At 44.7% G+C, this 13,174-nt stretch overlaps 1 protein-coding gene across 3 annotated transcripts in view; it reads right to left on the bottom strand.

The window, feature by feature from the left end:
* LOC115476928 (IgGFc-binding protein-like) overlaps positions 1 to 13,174 on the bottom strand; it is a 920,282-nt gene that overhangs the window by 791,134 nt on the left and 115,974 nt on the right. For all 3 annotated transcript variants that reach the window (XM_030213515.1, XM_030213514.1, XM_030213517.1), the window contains one exon: positions 8,694 to 9,261. In XM_030213515.1, the coding sequence (XP_030069375.1) occupies positions 8,694 to 9,261 (568 nt within the window). The remainder of the gene's footprint in view (positions 1 to 8,693; positions 9,262 to 13,174) is intronic.

The raw sequence follows: 13,174 nt of genomic DNA, 5'->3' as shown, positions 1-13,174 counted from the left end.
GTCATTACAGACTTTGGTGAGTGCCGTTTCTGTCGAGTGTAGAGGGCGAAAACCAGATTGAAGCGGATCGAGGATGGCATGAGAGGAGAGAAAATCGAGGCAGCGGCTGTGAACGGCACGTTCAAATATCTTGGAGAGGAAGGGTATGAGGGAGATGGGGCGATAGTTGGCGGGGCAGGTAGGGTCAAGTGAAGGTTTTTTGAGGAGAGGTGTGACTACAGCATGCTTGAAGGTGTCCGTGACGGTTGCAGTGTAGAGAGAGAGGTTGAGGATATGACAGATGGAGGGGGTGACAGTAGGAGAGATGGTGTTAAATAAGTTGGTGGGGATTGGGTCAGAGGAACAGGTAGTGCATTTTGAGGTGGAAAGAAGGTGGGCAGTTTCCTCTTCGGTGATATTAGGGAAAGAGGAAAAGGAGGCCTGAGTTGGTTGGTTGAGGGAGTGGGTTAGAGGGTGAGGAGGAGGAGGTGGTTTGGTAGTAAATTCGAGGTTGATCTTTTGTAATCGTGGAAGTAGTCAGCCAGAGTTTGAGGAGAGAGTGGGGGGGGGGGGGGGGGAGCGGATTAAGGAGGGAGTTAAGGGTGGCGAAGAGACGTCGAGAGTTGGAGCTGAGGGAATTAGTTAATTGGGTGTAATAGTCCTGTTTGGCAAGGAATAGGGAGGACTGGAAGGAGGATAGCATGAATTTGTAATGAATGAAGTCGGTATGGGTGCGAGATTTCCTCCAGAGGCGCTCTGCAGACCGGGTGCAGGAGCGAAGGTATCGGATGCAGGGGGTCAGCCAGGGCTGGGGATTAGTACGCCTTGTGGGATGGGGGATGGATGGTGCAAGGGTATCCAGAGCAGATGAGAGAGTGGCATTGTAAGCAGAGACAGCCTTGTCGACAGAGTCGGAGGACATGATGGAGGGGAGGAGATTAGAGATACTGGAGGATAAGGTGGAAGGGTCAACGGCCTGGAGATTCCTGAAAGAAGTAGTTAGTGTAGGGCGGGTCTGAGGGGGAGGGTGGTGAAGTGTGAAGGTGATCAGGTGATGATCTGAGAGAGGAAGAGCTGAGGCGCAGAAGTTGGAGGGTGAGCAGGTAGAGGAGAAGACGAGGTCAAGACAATGTCCAGTTTGGTGAGTAGGGGTGGTGGAACTCAGCTGGAGGTCGAAGGAGGATGTCAGAGCGAGGAACTGAGAAGCATAAGAGTCTGATGGGTCCTCAGCGTGTATGTTAAAGTCTCCAAGAATGAGGGACGGGGATGAGGGTTCAAGAAAGACGGAGAGCCATGCATCGAAGTCGGTAAGGAAGGAGGGGAGGGACTTATCAGGGGGGCGGTAAATGACTGCAACTCTGAGTGGCAGCGAGTAGAATAGATGGATGGAGTGAACAAGGGCTCACAAACCGAGTTCCTGCTTTTGGGAAACGTGACAATGGATTCAGCCAAGGGAAGTCTTGTCTGGCCAACTTGCTTCATTCCTTTGAAGGCATGATTAAACATATGGATAAAGGTGAGCCGGTTGATGAAGTGTATCTAGATTTCCAGAACGTTTTTGACAAAGTTCCTCATAAGAGACTTCTGAGGAAATTAATGAGTCATGGGATGGGAGGCAATGTTCTGTTATGGATTAGGAATTGGTTATTGGACAGAAAACAGAAGGTGGAGTGGAGGAATGGCCTAATGGTTAGTGTAGTGGGTTGCGGACCTGGGGAACTGGGTTCCATTTCTGCTCCTGCCAGATAATCAGTAGTGGTTTGAGATCCTGAGGAACCAGGTTCAATTACCTCTGCAGCTCCATGTGACCCTGGGCATGTCACTTAACCCTCTTTTGCCCCAGGTAAAACAGTAGTACAATGTACTATTTACATTCTGAGCCCACAAGGGGCAGACCCAGTACCTGTAAAAAATTTTATTTATTTGTTACATTTATATCCCACATTTTCCCACCTGCTTGTAGGCTCAATGTGGCTTACATAGAACTGGAGAGGTGTTACAGACTCCGGTGTAAACAAATACAAAGTGATGATGTGGTAAGATAAACTGTAAACCACTTAGGTCTATGCGGTAAATAAACATTTAAATAAAATAAATAGCCATTTCTGTCAATGAAGGAGGGTGAATAGTGGAGTGCCCCAGAGATCTGTACTGGAATTGGTGCTATTTAACATATTTATAAATGATCTGGAAATTGGAACGGCAAGTGAGGTGATTATCCCCCCTGCTTACTAAGCTGTGTGGCAATGCCAACACAGCCCATTCAAAGTAAATGGGCTGTGTTAGCATTAGTGCATGGCATCAACTAGTGGCATAGTAAATGGGGGTAAATTTGCAGATGGCACAAAACTATTCAAGGTTGTTAAAATACATGTGGACTGTGAAAAGTTGCAGGAAAACTAGGCATCCAAATGGCATTGGGAGGAATGGGGGCCTTCTAGCATGCAAATGCATGCTGGACAGGACTTGCCATTCCTCCCCAATGGTCTGCAAACCTTAACGCCAGCTCCGAGCTGGCATAGGGTTTGCCACAGCCAGCGAGCCAATCTTTGGTGCACTGGTCGCTGATCATTGGGGATAAATAGGTTTAGCATGCATTTGCATGCTACTTGCGCTAAGAGCCCTGTTTTGCATGCATTTGCATGCTAGTTGCGTTCAGAGCCCGCAAGCGCATTGTTTCATGTGTTCGGGGGCTCTGATCTTGGGGCGGTAGCAAACGCAGGTGCTAGTATGGCACTAATAGCCTCTAGCGCCTGTGTTTGCTTCTGATCAACAGCCCATAAGTGTTTCCACCTTAACTGGGAGCAAGTACCTTGCATTAATGTGGATATTAATGCACGACCTGTGTCATGTTAAATTTGTAGCTACTATGCAGTAAAGTCCTAGGTTAAGATGCAGTAGCTGCAGATTTTTCCATTGTTTAGTAAAAGGGCCACTATGTTTATAGGATTACAAGAATGATATTTTCCCTATTGAAAGTCAGCTGTATCATAAGGTTTTCATTATGGGGTCGATATTCAAAGCGATTTAAATGGCCATTTAAATTGCTTGTCAGGGGCTAACCATAGATATTCAGCAGCACTTATCTGGATAGGGCTTGGTAGAACAAGACGGTGGTCGTTTGTGGAATGAAGGACCCTAGCAGGGAGCATAGGGAATAGTTAGGCTCATAGGTGCCCGGTATAAGAGGCTTGAGGAGGCTTGAGGAGGCTAAGCCTCCCCAGCCGCTGCAGCAGTCTGATTCCCCGATGCAACGCCGGCCCGACACGCTCTGCCTCCAAATCTCCTGGCTCATCCAGATGAATCGGCCCAACGATTACCTGCGCTTCCAAGCCCCGAAAAACTCGGTGCTGCCCCCTGCAGCGGCTCTCTTTCAACGCTCCTCCCTTCTGGCGTCACCTCGTCCCGGTCACCACTTCCTCACAGAAATGGCCCGAACCGACGACGCACGGACGCTTCAAACGCCGGCCCTGGAAAAATTAGCACTGCTCCCCGCAGCTCCTTTACCACCAGCAGCCCAGCAACCTTGTCCCTACCCGAACCCCTCCAAAGCCCAAAACAGCGATGCCGCTTCCTCCCGCATTCCCTCTTGCAGCGCTCCTTCCTTCTGGCGCTCCTCCCGCACTCCGGTCCTCGGATCACCTTCCCGAAATGGCCTTAACAGGCCCGAAGATAACCTGGCACCCTAACCACATCGAGAGGGCCCCATTCAGTCGGCATCTCCAAAACCCATACCATAATAATTCAAGAGGAAATTGTGGCACGCAGAGCACGTTGGATTTCAAGAGAGGTAGGTGCTGACTCTGACTCTTTTGTTTAAACATAACTAAATGGGCTATAAGCCCCTAATGCTTTTGGTTTTCCTATATATTGTTTATTTTTGAAATTTGAAAACTGTTATCTCTATCTGGTTGTTAATAAAAGGAGCTCATTGTCAATTTCCACCCTAAAAGGATGTTTTGTGGCTGTACATGACATGAGAATTGTGACATGATCCCTTGTTTTATATTGTTGACGGTCTGCATTTTCCGTATGGGTGGTATATTGGTGTATTAGGTTTTGCCCAGTGTAATATTTATGGTACAGTAAGGTTCTGAGTGTGTTTTTGCACAAAGTTGTGCATAGTGTTTTGCAGTTGAGTGATTATGGTTAGTATATGCCTTGAGCAACCACTTTATTCGACATATGATGTATATCTAATATCTAAATTTAATAAAAGGTATTAATTGTGACTATTATAATTTTTACTTATTTTTTTTCTGTGTGTTGTCAGACAATTATGGATGTAAGCTCCGCCCCTGGCCCCACCCCTAACTCCGCCCCCATTAGCCTCCCCAAACAGTTGGGCCACTGACCGCCTATGGTTAGGCAGGAGAGATAATCAGAGGAGCCTAGCCTAAAAGCCTTAAAAGTCAGCAGGGTAACTTTGTAAGTGATCTGATATTGCACTGGATGCCAGTGGTGCTGTTTTAATAGAAGGGATGTGTGATCAGAACGGTGGGCATGGTATAGTAATCTAATGGCGGTGTTTTGTAAAGTCTGTAACTTCTTAAGAACAGATCAAGGTAGGCTCGAATAAATGATATTACAGTAGTCAAGACGTGAGGCACTACTACTACTTATTATTTTTATTTCTATAGCGCTACTAGACGTACGCTGCACTGTACACTGGACATGAAGAGACAGTCCCTGCTCAACAGAGCTTACAATCTAATAAGGACAGACAAACAGGACAAATAAGGGATAAGGGAATTATTAAGGTGGGAATGATAAAGCATGGGTACTGAACAAATGAGTAAAGTTTAGAAGTTAAAAACAGCATCAAAAAGGTGGGCTTTTAGCCTAGATTTGAAGACGGCCAGAGATGGAGCTTGACATACTACTACTACTACTACTTAACATTTCTAGAGCGCTACTAGGGTTACGCAGCGCTGTACAAAATAAGCAAAGAAGGACGGTCCCTGCTCAAAGGAGCTTACAATCTAAAGAACGAAATGTCAAGTTGGGGCAGTGTAGACATACTGGATCAGGAAGTCTATTCCAGGTGTATGATGCAGCAAGATAAAAGGAACAGAGTCTGGAATTAGCAGTGGAAGAGATGGGTGCAGATAAGAGAGATTTTCCCAGTGAACGGAGTTCCCGGGGAGGAGTGTAGGGAGAGATGAGAGTGGAGAGGTACTGAGGAGCTGCAGAGTGAATGCACTTGTAAGCAGTGGCATTCCTAGGAGGGCTGACACCCGGGGCGGATCGCCAATGCGCCCCGCCCCCCGGGTGCAGCACCCCCCCCCCCCCGGAACAGCGCGACGCCCCCCCCCCCCCGGCAAAAGAATTCCCGATCCTCCGGCGAAAGAACCCCCCCCCAGGTGCACGCCTGCCGGCTCTTCTGTTCCGGGGCAAAGGAAGCATGAAAACGAAGAGCCCCCAGGTGCGCGGCACCCCCCCAGCGGCGTGCACCCGGGACGGACTGCCCCCACCGCCCCCCCTTGGTATGCCACTGCTTGTAAGTCAATAAGAGGAGTTTGAACTGTATGCGGAAATGGATAGGGAGCCAATGAAGTGAGAGGGCTAATATGAGCATTGCAACACTGTCGGAATATAAGTTGTGCAGCAGAATTTTGAACAGATTGAAAGGGAGAGAGATGGCTTAGTGGGAGACCTGTGAGAAGCAAGTTGCTATAGTCTAAGCAAGAGGTTATAGTGTGGATAAGGGTTCTGGTAGTGTGCTCAGAAAGGAAAGGACAAATTTTGGTGATGTTATAGAGAAAGAAATGACAGGTTTTAGCAGTCTGTTGAATATGTACAGATAAGGAGAGAGAGGAGTCGAAGATGACCCCAAGGTTACGAGCTGATGAGACAGGAAGGATGAGAGTGTTATCCACAGAGACAGAGAATGGGGGAAGAGGAGAAGTTGGTTTAGGGGGGAAAGATAAGAAGCTTAGTCTTGGTCATGTTTAGTTTCAGATGGCGGTGAGACATTCAGACAGTAATGTCAGAAAGGGCAGGCTGATACTTTTGGCCTGGATTCCTGCTGAAATTTCTGGTGTGAAGAGGTAGATATGGAAGTCATCAGTGTAAAGGTGATACTGAAAACCATGGGATGAGATCAGAGTACCAAGGGAAGAAGTATAGATAGAGAAAAGAAGAGGTCCCAGGACAAATCCTTGAGAAACACCAACTGATAGTGGGATAGAAGTAGAGGAGAATCCACCAGAGTATAAGCTAAAAGTACGATAGGAGAGATAAGAAGAAAACCAGATGAAAAAGAAAGAAGAAATGCATGGAACTATCGGTGTCAAAGAGATGACGAATAGTCAGTAACTGTTGAAAGGTAAAGAAGGAAAGCTTGGATAAGTATGAGATGTGTGGCAAAAGTGATAAAGTGGAGCAAAGAATTACTCCCAGATAGCAACAATGTGAAATGGGAGAGATCAATTTTCCAAAAAGTGAACTAGGAGAGGCAGGGGGCGGGGGCTGCGGAACTGGAGAACCAACAGACCACGGTCTTATCAGTATTAAGGACTAGTTGGTGTTCAAAGAGCTGGCTAAGTACCATTTATCCAGCCAGGTGCTGTTCCTGGTGTACCCAGCAGTAATCGGGCAGTGCTGTATGCTGCCCCACTAACACTGGGTTAGTGTGGGAGCCCCTACCACCACCTCAATGGGAACTGGTGCTATTTAACATATTTATAAATGATATGGAAGTTGCAATGATGAGTGAGGTGATTAAATTTGCAGATGACAAAAAACTATTCAAGGTTGTTATATTACTTGCTTACTGTGAAATATTGCAGGAAGACCTTAGGAAATTGGAAGACTGGGCATCTAAATGACAGATGAAATTTAATGTGAACAAATGTAAGGTGATGCACATTGGAAAGAATAATCCAAATCATAGTTACCTGATGCTAGAGTCCACCTTGGGGGTCAGCAACCAAGAAAATATCTAGGTGTTGTTGTAGATAATATGCTGAAATCTTCTGCTCAGTATGTGGTGGCGGCCAAAAAAGCAAACAAGATGCTAGGAATTATTAGGAAAGGGATGGTGAATAAGACAGAAAATACTATAATGCCTCTGTATCACTCCATATCTCAAAAAATTTATAGCGGAATTAGAAAATGTTCAAAGAAGAATGACCAAAATGATAAAGGGGATGTAACTCCTCTCATATGAGGAAAGGCTAACGAGGTTAGGGCTCTTCAGCTTGGAAAAGAGACGGAGATATGATTGAGGTCTACAAAATCCTGAATGGTGTAGAACGAGTAGAAGTAAATCGATTTTTTACTCATTCCGAAAGTACAAAGACTTGGGGACACTCAAGGAAGTTGAATGGAAATAATTTTAAAACAAATAGTTAAGCTCTAGAACTCTTTACCGGAAGATGTAGTAACAGCAGTTAGTGTATCTGGGTTTAAAAAGGTTTGGACAAGTTCCTGGAGGAAAAGTCCACAGTCTGCTATAGACATGGGGAAGCAACTGCTTGCCCTGGGATTGCTAGCATGGAGTGTTACCAGGATTTGGGTTTCTGCCAGAAACTTGTGACCTGGCTTGGCCACTGTTGGTTTTGGCTGTTTGACCCTAACACTAAGGGACAGCACTTCCATTATAATCAGTGTTGTTTTTCTAGCAAAAAAGGTGCTGGTACTCAAATGCTAGGCCACCCTTCAGGAGTGGGGTAATCACTGAGGGACCTACCCTATAATAGCCAGGCCGCCTGCAACCAGTCATAGAATCTATGACAAGACAGAATTGGTGTGTAGAGCCTGAGCTCTTTCATTAAAACTTGGGTTCCATGGGTCAATTTTAGCAGACAACGGAAAAGGTGCCGGTACTCAGTACCCCCAAGTACCCCCTCAAAAAAAGCCCTGATTATAATACATGTGTGGAGGAGAAAGCCTCGCCACTGCACATATTTGATATTGTAACTCTTATGACCCTTGACGCAGGTGCTGTGCACCGAAACTCGGCCCATGTCGGGTCCCTTTTTTAAAGATTGCTATCGAAATTGTGTGATTAAAGTAACTTTTTAATGTATGTGAAGGCTCTTGGTGCTTTCTTTTGGTATTTGGCCACAGTTGGAAACAGGTTACTGGGCTAGATGGACCATTGGTATGACCCAATATGGCTACTCTTATGTTCTTAAGTAATTTCTTCAGGTCAGTCTGAAGTCTTTTGATTGATGTAATCTGCACTGAACTTAAAGGCTGCTGCAGAATATAAGCATGTATCAGTAAATATGGATTATCTCTATAGCAAATGAAATAGCAGCTAATAGGGTGCAATGTCCAAAGAATGAAAAGCAGTAGACTCGGGAGTAAAGTAGGAAAGTATTTTTTCACAGGTATGGCAGTTGGCACATGAAACAACTTTCTATCAGATGTACTGGTTGATAAGAAAGTAATACAATTCAAGGACATATGGGACAATCAAGAAGATTCTTAGTTGTGTAGATATGAGCAGGGACAGCTTAAGGGGCTGCAAATTGGGCAAATATCCTGGGACTCCATGGAAAAGGGGATTCCAAACTTGCTCAAGGTGGAAGAAATTGCAGCCTACCTGCTGGTTTTGCCCCCCCCCCCCCCCCCCCCCCCACACACACACACATACAATTTCTGCCCTGGGTCCCAAAATGTCTAACAGTGGCCCTGGCTATGTGGATAAAGTCAGGAAGAAAAAGGGTATTGGTGACACCATGGAAAAAGATGAGAACACTTACGGCAGAAGTTGTCCTGTCTCCAAGAATGTACAGTGGCATTGACTTCCTGACAATGTGCAGTGAAGGCCTCAATGACTTTACAGATGATATGTTGCTGGCCCTTGTAGAAGCAAGAGTCATAAACACAATCTTTAAAGTAGCCTTCTGGGTCCAGCTTGCTGTGGCATTCTCTGAAGGGGCCATTCTGATCCAGAAGAATTCCACAGTCAGTGTTGCTCCCTCGCTGATGGTGCTCTACTGCATCCAAGTCTGGACACTTGGGGTTCTCATCATTCCCACATCCTTGGATGTGCCTTTCTTTCCAGCTCTCACCAAAGATGGATAGATTTGGTGCTGAGCTTCCGTTTTTCAGAAGGAGATCATCTTGATTGTTTCCATTGAAGTTGCCACAGAGACCACAAACTGCCCCAGAATAAGAGCTGGGCAGTGTTAAGGTAAGAGAGCTCAACCAGTCAAAGGTGACTGTTGTACCAAAGTCCATTTCAACAACAGCATTCCAGCCCTCTTTGTGTATGTTGATTTGGCCATTATTAATGCTGAAAGGCAAGTTGAAAAGCAATCCATTTACCTGTGAAAAATAACAAATATATATTATATTACTACACAGGGTATTCAGACATTCAGATTGATCAGTTGGCCAATGTGCCTTATTCACAGTCTTTTACAGATCTTATTGACTCAAAACACAATTGTAGCTTGGCCATTTCACTGAAACCTGAAGGTTGTGTTTTTTTTTAACATTAAATGCAATTAATTACACAAGTATAGAGCCTATATGTGAAATATGAGAAGTGCCACTGCTGGCATCTCATATTATATTGGAAGATCATAAAGTCCTTGTGCATCTAAATGGTCATAAAAGCCTCTTAAAAATGACCTCATTGATATAAGTATGGGTGGTATATTTAGGTATGTACCTCTATGTGACTTTAGAGTACGCATTTTCAGGGGAGGAGCTTGAGTGGAGAGCAGCCAGAGTTGTGATTTATGCTTTTATTTTACACACTAATATTTACACCTGCTTCCAAGCAGGCATTTATTTATAACATTTCTAGTCCGCACCATCTACAATTCTGAGCAGAGCACAAGAAAGATATATAGTCATGTACATCAAATAAAACAATATACAACTATAAACCTCACATACAAAGACAAACTCACAAAAAAGCAGTAACACTATTATCAAAGAGCAAGAGTCCTAATCAGCAGCAATTAACCTGTAAAAATATTAAACACTCGCTGAAACAGCACAGACTTTAAAGCTTTTTTAAACTCATTCAAATTCTTCAAGGCCCTTACCTCTAAAGGTAAGGAATTCCAAAGCCTCGGTCCTGCAATATAAAAAATTGAGGGGCCCTTTTACTAAAGGTAGTTCAGCCTCGAGCGTGGTCATTTCCAGTGCAGCAAAAAAATATTTTTGCCGGGTTACCGTGGGAGCCCTTACCACCATGGTGGTAAGTGCTCCCCACTACATAGCAATGCGGTAAGAGTAATCTTACCGCATGGCCATTTTTTAGGGGCTTTTTACCCACTGCGGGAAAAAGGGCCCTGGTGCACAGGGAAAACAGCCCCTGCTGCTACTGCAAGACCCTTTTTCCCGCAGCTTGGTAAAAGGACCCCTGAGTTCTTATACTTAGCAAGATATGCCATTTTAAATGATGGTCACAATATCCAGCGGAATCAAGTGATACGTCATAAGCTGAACTCTGTATATCACTAATAATAAACAATCCAAGCTTGCATATAAACTCATCAAATTGTTTGAGTTTATATGCAAGCTTGGATTTTAAATGATGGAACATCTAATGTGTTACGAGATGCAGATTTCAATGACGTAGATGGTTGATGCAAATGGAAACTGGATGCAATGAAAGGAAGGATTTTATTCACCATCACTTTAAAAACTACCAAGGCATAATGCTCATGCTTCAATGTAGCCACTATTTCTGCAGAATTTGAACTAGTATTTTATAAAGACACATAAGTGCCTACGGTCCTTATCTTAGAAGCTCTGTTCATGTTGTGGACATTAGAGATCCATATCTCATGTATATCCAAATCCAGATTTTCTAAATCTAGAATATGGACATCTAAAACTGCAGTACATTGTTAAGGCGATGGAGTGTGGTCTGGGCGTGTTTTGGGTGGGACTAGAGAGGGACCAAAATATGAATGCCCAACTCCAATTTCAGAAAAGGAAGGGATGTCTATGTCCAAAAAGATGGATGATGTTATTTAGACTAGGCATTTGGCACATCTAAGTTACAGAAAGGTGCACTGATTGAGCAGCTGTCTACTAGAGAGATTGAGGCATGTCAAATCCTTCAGTGGTTGCTAGCCCCCTCCCTTCCCCAAATGTGAAACTAGCAAGGGATACTGGGTGCTATAATAGCATCAGGAACTCTGGAAGTTCATGGTACTAAAATTTATTTTTCAATTAACTTCTTTTAACATCTCCATGCTGAGTGGAGGAGGAGCATAATGGTTCGTGCAGAGGGCTGAGAACCAGGGGGACTAGGTTTACAGTTTATTTGCAATTTATAGTTTATAATAGTTTATAATTACTGCACGATTAATTTTTCGCCAAAGTCGCTATGCCCATATCAGCCCTCTTCTGAAGTCACTTCACTGGCTTCCTATCCGTTTCCATATACAGTTCAAGCTCCTCTTATTAGCCTATAAGTGCATTCACTCTGCTGCCCCTCACTACCTCTCCACCCTCATCTCTCCCTATACTCCTTCCCAGGAACTCCGTTCACTAGGCAAATCTCTCCTAATTGCACCCTTCTCCTCCATTGCTAACTGCAGACTCCATTCCTTTTATCTTGCCGCACCTTATGCCTGGAATATACTTCCTGAGCCATTACGTCAAGCTCCATCCCTGGCCACCTTCAAATCCGGGCTAAAGGCCTACCTGTTTAATACTGCTTTCAATTCCTAACTTGTCACCTGCTCGTAACCTTTATCTTGTCTTCTCTCTTCAATAGTCTCTTTTCCCTATGTGTCCTATCTGTCTGTCCTTCCCTTATCCCTTATTTGTCCTGTCTGTCTGTCCTGATTTAGATTGTAAACTCTTTTGAGCAGGGACTGTCTTTTCTTCATGTTCAATTGTGAAGCGCTGCGTACGACTGGTAGTGCTATAGAAATGATTTGTAGTAGTAGTAGTATATATATTTCTTGGTATACCATGAATTGTAAGAAACATCTAGGCGGTTTACAATTACTCATAAAATAGGCTACATTTAAAAATAGGTTAAATAAAATAATCAGGGATGACAGGACTATACAGCAAGGAAAATTACAAGCCGGTAAAAAAACTATGGCCCTGTTTAAACCATGTTGTAGGCATGCACACTTTTTAGCTGAATGAGACACCCATTATATATTCCTATGGGTGTCTCTAGCATTAGCATGTGCTAATTTTTAGCATGCGCTAAAAAGTGGGTGCGCCTACAGCGCAGCTTATAAACAGAGCCCCTAATTTACAATCCTTTTATACTAACAAGGTAATGGAAGGAAAAGAGGGGGGAGACTAGAACAAAAGGGAAGTGATTAAATGGGGTATGGTTATGAAAATGCTTGGTTGATGAGAAAAGTTTTAATACCACTGAAGCTCCTTGTGATCCTGGGCAAGTCACTCAACCCTCCATTGCCCCAGGTATAAAAACTAGATTGTGAACCTACTTGAGAAGAGAAACTACCTAAATATAATAGGGTCCTTTTACCAAATGGTTTTAAAAGGTGCCCCACAGGGGCGTAGACAGACAACAGATTTTGGGTGGGCCTAGGCAGGAATTGGGTGGACACCAAGGGTTCTCCCGCCTCCCCTACCACCACCACCAAAAAAATATCTCAGCTGGCGGGAAAACACTTCTTTACACCATGGCAGTCTGCAGCAGGCATGCACTGAAAACTGAGCATGTTCAGGTGCCAGTATCGTGGAGAGTAGTATTTTCTTTACCAGCAGGGGGAACTCTTCAGCTGGTGGAGCTTGGGATCCCCACCAGCTACTGCTAAACGTGTGTTACTGTTGGGTGGGCCTGAGACCTAAGAGGGTGGGCTCGGCCCACCCAGGCCCACCTCTGGCTAAGCCACTGGGGTGTTATATAGAATGGTGAGAATCGAGTTTGGAGTTTGCCAGCTGCTGGTTGACTAGGGCTGTTTTGAGGCCAACTGTAAGGATGAACAGAGAAGACCTGGTCTGTTACATGAGGTGGAACACAACGCAGATGGAGAAAGAACCTGAGGCTTTATACAGGCAATGTGACTGGAATATGGACAACGTACAGATAAGCATACTGGTGGACAAAGGGGCTTAGATGGGAGGATAAATGGGGTTGGAATTGGGTAAGGGGAACGTTATTGGGCTAGTGGGGGACTAGGCTGGAGGGGAAGTGCATGTTATGGGCATGTTGGGTTTTAGAGGGTGGTTGGTAGGAGGGGTATGGTTGGTTATGAGGGAATTTGATATTGTTGTAACC

Source organism: Microcaecilia unicolor, chromosome 8 (assembly GCF_901765095.1).
Source record: "Microcaecilia unicolor chromosome 8, aMicUni1.1, whole genome shotgun sequence".
NCBI lineage: Eukaryota > Metazoa > Chordata > Amphibia > Gymnophiona > Siphonopidae > Microcaecilia > Microcaecilia unicolor.
This window is presented reverse-complemented; position numbering and strand designations above follow the sequence as displayed.